This window comes from Patella vulgata, chromosome 4 (genome assembly GCF_932274485.2).
Source record: "Patella vulgata chromosome 4, xgPatVulg1.2, whole genome shotgun sequence".
In the NCBI taxonomy this organism is placed as follows: Eukaryota; Metazoa; Mollusca; class Gastropoda; family Patellidae; genus Patella; species Patella vulgata.
In genome coordinates this window covers 53277065-53287123 of record NC_065882.2, presented here as the reverse complement: position 1 = coordinate 53287123, position 10059 = coordinate 53277065, and the positions used below count along the sequence as shown (strand labels likewise).

Genomic DNA, 10059 nt, shown 5'->3' with positions numbered 1-10059 from the left:
AAATGGGCACTGGGCTTTACTGTTGCGATATATATATTTCCAGATAAGAATTTGATTTTATATCTCAAGAGACTACGGTGGGACTTTTTTCCATTTACCCGTAGATTTGTCCTTCAAAAATTTCTAAATGGTTATTCACAAGTGAATTTATATGTTTTCTATATATTCTCAAAGGCACGTGTTGACTTATCAGTCAAATACTGAACATATTAACCTTCTAGGACAGGATAAAGTTTGTTTTTATAGGAGGTCATCTGTCATTAAAGCTAAAATTGGACCAGTGCCTGGTACAACACCTGAGATTAATCAGTTAGTGATGCGGGTCATTTAGAACACCTGTATTTCATTTAACCTAAATCTAAAACAGAGCACATCAAGAATACATCAGTTACTTAGCAGAGGTAATCTTATATAATTAGTAGTTTAAGAACATGAAGATGCGATTATATGAGACATTTCACTGAGCTGAGAAATTTTTCGATTGCATCATGCAAGCACGCTACTTTTAAGATGCCACACAACTATCCTACATTACTATCAGATCAGTCTACAATCTATTATCACCATATGTTTCAAAACAATCTCCTTCCTCTTTTTATATAGTTTACACTTGCTCTCAGACACAAACAAAATAAAACAAAAAAAATATCCATTCTGATTCATTATTATTGTACAGTAGTTTGAGTCATCTAGAAGAATCATATGACTAAAGGTCAGTTCAATTCTCAGTAGTAGACCCAAGAAATTAAATAGGAAAGTATGGTTCTCATCTTGGCAAATTGCTGATTTCAAAAAGACGGAAATCGTAATAAAAAGTCTTTTGAGATAGATCATGGTTATTCCCATCTTCAATGATTTATTTACAAAATGTCCCTGTCAAGCTTTGTCCTGAAAAGCTTAAATATTGTTTGATCTTTATGTTAAGGAGTGACATATGACGACAATTATCCTGGTTACATATATCTTTTATTGGTAAAAGAGAATTTTGGGGGCAACTTGTAATAATGATAGATAATTACATTTAATGGTGTTAATAAATAGTTCATTATACTACATTATTTACAAAACAAGATGCCTAATAAATCCTACATCCTTTGTATAATAATCTCTGTGTGGAATTAACAAATATTCTAAGTACAAAATTTCCATGTATTTTCTAAAGTAATGACAATATGAACATACTGAGATGCAATAAACGTGCAATTATTTGACTGAAAATGCTGGAGAAACAAAATACAGCTGAAATGAGATTTTTGGCATGATTGCAGGCTGGACATTTACCTATGGAGACAATAACAACTATATGTTATAGTGAAACGAGACAGCGAGAGAGAAATGGGGTTTAACGTCCAATTGACACAAACTAGGTCATTTTGGGACTAACATATAGTTCAATTTCATTTTAATAATTTTGCTTGCGCGTGGCTGTCTTTAGCAGTGGGAGGACCCGGAGAAAACCAACAAGGATGGAGAGGCGACCCTACTCCTTGTCAGGTACAACCGGGGAATCAAAACCACGCCAGTTGACTCAATGACAGACCTTATGATACAGCGTGCATGAGCTAAATATTCGGCCATCCAAACCCCTACAGTGAAAGGAAGACAGGGGTAGTAAAAATCAAGTCAACAAAGTGTGTGTCCATCTCTAGCAGCCACACATGCCATGGCAGTTTGTGGGATTCTTCTCCACTCTTGTTGTAATACTGCTTCCTGTGGCTTTGGTACTATGTACACCATCTTCAATTAATGCAATGACACATTCTCTGTGTTCTGATGTCAACCATAGCATATCATTGCATCTTTCACAGAACTGTAGGCATTGTACAGACCCAAGCCTTTTAAAGATGGTGTAAATTCATGGCGTCTCAGTATAGTAATACTATACAATATTGCTACAATAAATAGCAAAAGTTTTCTTACCCAAAAACCTAATGGCCTAATAATCGATCAGTCTTAACATAAATAGCAAAAGTTTTCTTACCCAAAAACCTAATGGCCTAATAATCGATCAGTCTTAACATAAGTTACAGCAATTTCAAATTAACATTAGTTTCTTTTGATTTCACACTGCCATCATTATGCCGGAGACAGAAGAAACACTTGGTTTCTCTCTACTGATATCAGTGATCAATCATCATTTAACCTAAATCTTTTGGTTTTAATCTTAAATATTACTATATAAATAATACTTCTCAGCATTTATTGTGAATGTTGTTCTGCCTTTTTAATCATGGTAATAAGCATTCAATGATACATTTGTTTCAGGTCAAACCATTCCTCAAAAAATCAAATAATATAACTATTTATTTTCATGAGTTCATTAAATCTGTGCTTGTGAAATTCCATTTCACAGTAGAAGCAAGGTCCTATGATTCTATGTTTATGATATCGTTTGTTTCCGTTTTAAATAAATTATTAGCATAATACCATGTTCACTTATTGTAAATCATTTATCGTCCTTCTACAAGTTTATCTCTTGCTATGACAGATTCATCAAATTTGATCATAAAAGTTGTTCCTTTATGCCAATGTACAGTTACTTTAGCTGGCTGAAAGAAAAATTAATTACATAAGGTAACGAAATGATATTATTCATTTAATGTGGCATAAATTTTTAAAAAAGTTCAATAAAAACTACCAGTACATAAAATTCAAATTGCTACATAAACCAATAATTTCATATTCATAAAGTTGGCATATCAATATATCAGATTTAGGAGTACAGGGCAAGAAACAAAACTTACAAAATTAGCTCCATTCAACACAGACTCAAGTATTCCTGCAGTAAAAGCTGCACAATTTAAACTTCCTGAAAAAAAATTAAACAGGAATTATTTGCTGAAAATTGACTAGAGAATTTATATAAAAACATGCATTAGCCCAAGCAATAATACATGCAACCACCATTAGCTTTGTTGTCACAATGTACGTAAAAGATGTAGATGTAGCTGGAAAGGCTGTCCTCGTCCAAAATCATGTTTTCAGACAGATCAAATATTACTGTTAAAGCGATTGCAAAGACGAACTATAGGTTGCATACTTGTATAGCTTGACAACTTCCAAATTTCAGAAAATTTTCCACAGATATAGCAAGACAATCTTCACACATTTCAAAGGTAATTACAGTAAGCCTTTAGATTTTAATGCCAATGGCTTCCTATGTACATACTATTTGCACATTGGTTATAGCACCTTGTTACTTAACCATATATATGTCCTAGTCTGCATGTTAAATGTATATCTTCTAGTGTTGAAACTACTATTCGGATATTCGTTAACGGATACAAAATAAGGGTTATCCGAATCATTTTACTATCCGTTACATTATATTCTGACATTCGGTATGCTATATATTTAGCCATTTTAAACATTTTTCCATCTGATTACTTTGAAATTTTCCCCAATGCAATTGATCACGTACGCAGCTCTGAGCATAAATGTCAACATTATGCGTATTATTTAGTGATAGTAACTAATAAAATTATTAATGCAGTGCAACGAAAACAGTAGTCTAAATAAAAAAAATATTCATTCATCCCCTGTGTTTACGGCATACGAGTTTAGACTGTGTTTTACTTCCCACAATGAAATTTATTCATAACGACCTAGGTCACGTATATTCTCACTCACTGATTGGTTCAATAGTAGTAGATTATCAGAATGAGGCAAACGACCTTGGCGGAATAAATGGCACATGTTTTTATTTTACTTTTTTCATTCGTGTTGATTGAGCAAAATGATAAGTGGGAGGGTGCAGATAGCAGGAGTAGTTATACTATACAAATTCCTTCACCTCATTGATTTTTTGGGAGGTCATAGATAGTCTTAATAATTACGGCTAAAGGTAGGCACGTTTTTTTCCTCGCGGCTCAAACAATTTGCAAATCGAAAGTACGATTTCATACTCGGCATACACAGACACTCATAAACATTGAAACAAGTAAGAAATTATGAGTACCGGTATATGAATTTTTGATGGAATTTCACATCTCCGAATTATCTGAATAGTATTTGGATAGCAAACAAAAGTATTCGGATCACAAATCTCAATCCGATTTTCAACACTAATATCTTCCATTTCTAATTATTTCATATGTTTTTCTATGTGCTTATACCGGTACATACATTTGTTCCTTTTTCCATTTTTACATACAAGAACTTTTTTATGTTTTTACCTTTATATTGCCTCCTTCATATACAGATAATTATAATTAAATCAATCTGTCCATAATAGCATAATTAATATACTGTATACTAAAATTGTAATAAACATCAACAAGTTACTAACCTTTATCTTTAGGTATAGAAATAAATTTGTTGACTATTGGTTCTTTTTCTATAAGATAATCTGATAGATGTTAAGTATTATATCAAGCAACAATGGTGCTAGCATTTAAACACATTCAAATTTCCTACTTTTCTGCACCAACTCGAGTATTGAAGATAAACATTCACTATGCACAGTGCTATGGTGGAAATTTTTCTATGGACAGTAGCATTCCTTCATCAAATTCCAACTGTGAAGGGTTCTTTTATGTGCATGCCAATGTGTACACAGGAGCTTGTGTTTTTGTCCAATCTACACAACTAGATACTATTCTTTGCCAGACCCTTTGGTTTTGCACTACCGACTGGGAGAAAGCATGCTGCAAAACCCATGGGAACTTTCTTGACCAACACCAGGATCAGTGTACATAATCATACTGTATATTGAGAGGACCATGGCCGACAAACTAACAATTTATCCCGAAACCGTGACATCAAAAATAATGTATTGTCACTTAAAAATGTTGTGATGTCAGATTAAAATGTTGTGATGTCACCATACAATAGTTTAAGAAATATTCTATTAAGGATACAAGTTCTCTCATCATCATTCGCTAATTCTAGCTTGTCAGCCTCTCTTCCAAATAATGTCTGATATTAAATTGTTAATAATTAAAATACATTATTATACAGAAATCCAACCATTTTAATTAATAATAAGCTATAATATTAGTATTTCTGTAATACTGTATTATTTATGCAATGATAACCAATTCATAATTAATCAAATTTTAACATCATTATCATTTAAAGTTATAAACATATATTATGCAAGAGTTAAATCTGCCTATTGCAGGTCTTTCTTTAGGCCTGAAAAGTTATCTAAATTATTAAATCGCTAATATCTCGGTTAAGAGTGGAGCAATTTGACTGAAATTTTCAGCATATTCTCCTTACGTTATTTTTTTGTTAACTATTATAGCGAGAACCGTCAGTTCTTTATCTAATCCCCATAATTCCCCTTTAATTATCTTACAAAATGTTTTTGGTTGTTTGAGGCAAACATACACCTGCACAGGCTGCACTGTACATAATGTTTGTCATTAAATGTAATCAGGTGATTCTTTCAAGGAGAGAAAACTATGGTTTGTATAAAGTAGATAAATATGATCTATTAGTACCACAAAGTACCAGTATGCATGACAAAGACAATAATTCCTAACATCTTAACAGGCAAACAACCAATTAAAGCCAGTTTAAAAATATCTTATCATCTCTAGTTTGTTGACAGAAGTTGAGTATATAAAAATACAATGTAGTAAACTTACCTTCCATAAATTTGATTTAATAAATAGCAACATATTCAATAGTTTCAGTTCTCTTTTATAACCTTTTTCTCTTAATAACAACACGTCTAATAGATGAGAACCAACATGTTGACCCATTTCTGATAATCTGAAAAAAATGTCAATAACACTATGAATAGGGAACATCTAAAATCATGTTTAGTCTATAATTTACTTTTATAGCTCTGTGTATTAAGTGAACTGTTATCCTTGGCTTCTTATGATACATTAATGCATTCTTTCTCCATCAATGAGTATGAACAAATAACTGGCACCAATTATAGAATGTAATTTACCAATAGAGAAACTATTTCTTTGCTAAGAAACTAAACTGCAAAATCTAAGCACATGTCCCTTCAAACATTCGTCTAGCAATTAAGTTGCTGCTTGTTGAATAACTGCTACATGTATATCTACCTGTTTTGTAATTCTGGTACGGTTTGAACACGGTTCTGACAATATTGAACAATTTCAGAGAACAACAGAGCATATGTTGCTATATTTACCTGAAAATAAAATAGTATGCACTTATTTCAATGGAAAAGAGTGCATTAAATATACATGTATCTCCTAATAAATTTATTGTTATGTAATGGCATATTCATAGTCTTCTGAACTGTTCAGAAACAGATTATTTGTTTTTAAACTTACTAATTTTAATTTTAAAAAAATATAGAAAAAAGTATCCTCTTTTCATACATATTACGTATGAACTTTTAGAAGATAATATTCCCATTTTATGTCAAAACACAAAATATTGAGAACTGTCATATGACCTTAGTGAAGTGTAAGTAAACAAAGAAATAAAGACGAAATGTAATACTATACATGTAGATAGACATATAAAATTAAGACCCTGTTTGCAATTTTACAGTATAGGCCTACATTATCCCACCACTGTGTTGACAATTATTCTTCTGAGGGACTGTCACTGGCTAGTGATGCAAGTTTTGGGTTTTTTTATTTCTTTTGGGGGAATTGAGAACTCTTGCTTCTGTAATGCGCATAATGTGCACAGGGTATCGAGACAGCTCATGCCAATGACAACTCATCCCAAGACCACCCATCCCAATAGAAGACAACTCATCCCAAAATAGAAGACCATTCGGACCAAGTTTAGAAGACCACTCATCCTACAATAGTTGTGTTTTTGTTTCTTTTTTTAAAAAATACATGATCATGGAGTATTGGGATGAGTTGTCTTTGGTTGGGATGAGTTTTCATACATTTGTGAACAGTAGCCTAATAATATAGAGTGAAGCTCTTTTCCGGTAACACAGGAGTATAACTAAAACTGTCACCCACAGACTATTGATTAAAAAGAAAATTCAGACCGGAACCGGATACACTGGCTGGGCAAGACTGGCAATGCTCATGCCAACTTACCAAATCACCTTAGATCTGTACTCAGGCATTGTCTGTTACATATTAATATCGTCCTACTGGACAAAACCGCTTTTGACCATTTTCCGTGGTCTTGCCTTAACCACAGGAATCTGACCTTCTATCTGTATATATATGCATACACCATACTCAACTAGACAATACATAAAAAAAGAACAGAAATACAATGCCTGCTGAAGCCTTGATTTTACCTGTTCTCGCTTTGCCTTGTTTGTTTTTTCAACAATTCGGAATGTCAGACAATCTAACCTCTGTCGATTCACTCTGATACTTTTGGTTGTAGAATCGAAGGAGAAGGTTTTAATATGTATTTTCTGCCAGGTTTTGGTGAATATTCTTGATGTTGAGGCGGAAGGATACGAGACTTCAGAGGTTGGTTAGGTTTTTCTGTGACGTCAGCGCATGGAGTCAATGACGACAGATGTTAACGAATGAAAATAATGTAAATAATGTAAATATTGAAAACAAGTGGCTATGATTCGTTTTGTGGGGAGTATTTATGCAAATCAAATTGGCTAGATTGAAGAAAAAACATATCTGAGTGAATCGACAGAGGTTTGACTGCCTGACATTATGAATTGTTGAAAAAAACGAGCTGAAGCGAGTGCAGGTAAAATCGGGGCTTCAACGGGCATTTCATTCCTGTTCTTTTTTTTTTATTATATTAATGTCTAGTTTGGTATGGTGTATGCATATATATATACGATTAGAATTAGAAGGTCAGATGCCTGTGCCTTAACTTAAAGGAGCTAAGTCTCTAACTCAATATCATCCAAAATCTTCGACATTGAAAACACGATCGACCCATTTGTGTCAATTTCTAGGTCCCAAATATTAGCGAATTAGCTTCTTTAATGGTGGCAATGAGAATGTTGAGACAGAGATTTACATGTTCCTCTTTTCTTTTTATATATTTACCACAAAATATCAAACTACAGCATATATTTATTATTTGGAAAATATGGCACTGAGTTCACATAATAAAATATCTGTAAGTCTACAATTACCTCTGGTTTTCCCTTGCCAAGTCCTTTATCTAAAATATTAGATTTTTGTCTTCCTAAGGCCGCCATGTTGGTAGACTCATTTAGTAGGTATAATATTATATATAAATGTCAACGTAGTCATCCGTCTGGTTAACAGGACATAACCGGAAGTACTGATGATGGTTAACGCCACATTCCAGATTTCGCGGCATACAAGCGAAACGCAATACAGATGAAAATAATATGAGATGGGTTTTAATGGAGCCCAATCCGACAATCGTTATGTTTAAAATTCCAAAATGACCATTTTCGAGATTATTACCTTTTTAATATTGGGTAGACTAATCACCGGAATTCGCCGGAATTTACTTTGAATATCAGAATTCGCCCGTAAAATCTTCCCATTTACTTATATTTTGTATTAATATTAATATTGAATTACTTTAAAACACACAAAATCACCGGAATTCACTTTCAATATATCGAAATTCACACTTAAGACCTTCGTATATACTAATTATATTTTTAATAATAAATTACTTTAAAACACCGAAAATCACCAGAATTCACATTGAAAACATATAAACCCCGGAATTCAAATTCAAAATGTCGGAATTTGCAATTAAGACCTTCGTATTTACTAATATTTTACATTAATAATAAATTACTTTAAAACACCGGAACATGGGAGCTCTAACATAGTATCTTCTCCCTGAGGCGGATTTAAGGTGATGCGTCTCCCTTTTGGGTTCTTGCGATAGGCTTAGAACTGCGTCGAATATTATGGAAAAGAACAATATTTGCTAATCAAGTAATCAAGATCTTGGCCCATACTTAATAGCGTATTAAAGATTTTGTGCACAACTAAAACTCAAAGATCTCGGAATATTTGCGAAAACTCGGATGTTGTTTCCTGACTAGTGCTCAAAGTATTTCAAAAAGTGATCAACAAGGAAAGAAAGTAATGTTATCATAGATACGATATTCTACACATCATTTTCAATAATTTAAATGATTTCTTAAAACATTTACAAAATTATGGATAATTAAAATTTTGAAAAAAGCAATATAATACTGACAAGGGGGAACAATAGCTTACACCGGTTAATCTATTTGTAAAACCAACAGATAAGAATAAACCTGTGATAGATAGATATGTCGTAACTCGTATAAATAATTCAGTTTAATTGAATTTGTTTAACGAGTTCATTCATATCTCAACAAAGCATCTTTTTTTTTCAAAAATGAGCATGATACAAGAACCGAGATATGAAATATACTTGCTGATATAATATATCAGTTTAAGATAGATACACATACCCCATTTACCATATCCCAAAATGCCAAGGGTATGGATAAATATTAATGGATATGTTTCAAAATAAACACTTCTTGCAGTACGAAATATATGCATTCATCAATTTTGTGTATTGGAGTAATCAGAAAGGTGTCGGTGACCTACTATGGGACAAATGCATTGCCAGTATATCACATATCGTATCGTCTGAGTAATCATTAAAATAATTACTTTAAGACAGTTAAATCAATTTAATTACAAGTGATCGTAAAAATATTCAACAATATACATTCTCGTGGTTCTCTTTAAAGGACAATATTGGTGTCAGTCATTATCACATATGTGATAGAACTGGTTAAACCCATTCCAAATATAATTTACCACAGAGATCATTGCTACGATAGATGCGTTATGAAGCGTTCAAGAAAGGGAAGTGACGAACGCAAAAGGAAAACACGAGTTATCCTTCTATATAACTAACTGAAGTGACGAGTGATAACAGATTCCCGGGCGAATTTCTGCTCACTAATAATTCTTTAGAAGACCAAAAGTTGTTATATGAGACTGTGGGAGGATATCTGACAATTCAAAAAATGTTTGACCCTTACTAGATAAGAGAAAACGAGAAAACTACAAAAAGTCCATGCATTACCATGTTTTTAAAAAGTATAGAATGAATAAAAACAAGGGAATGTACGGGATATTTCTATTTTTCTCGTTTTCCCTTATGTAGTGGCATTCAATTACTTTTTTGAATTAT

At 32.7% G+C, this 10059-nt stretch overlaps 1 protein-coding gene across 2 annotated transcripts; it reads right to left on the bottom strand.

Moving 5' to 3' along the window:
* Positions 1–944: 944 nt before the first annotated feature.
* On the bottom strand, positions 945–8136 carry LOC126817704 (trafficking protein particle complex subunit 5). Of its 2 annotated transcripts, XR_007679109.2 has the most exons (8): positions 8024–8136; positions 6030–6118; positions 5595–5721; positions 4860–4917; positions 4289–4348; positions 2745–2809; positions 1990–2549; positions 945–1928 (listed from the first exon to the last, which is right to left on the bottom strand). XR_007679109.2 is itself a non-coding variant. In XM_050544827.2 (7 exons), the coding sequence occupies exons 1-7, from the start codon at positions 8087–8089 to the stop codon at positions 2451–2453; spliced, it is 564 nt and encodes a 187-aa protein (XP_050400784.1). In that variant the 5' UTR covers positions 8090–8136; the 3' UTR covers positions 945–2450. The 2 variants fall into 2 exon arrangements, 1 of the variants encoding a protein (XP_050400784.1); XM_050544827.2 differs by having other exon boundaries at positions 945–2549.
* Between the last annotated feature and the right edge of the window lie 1923 nt (positions 8137–10059).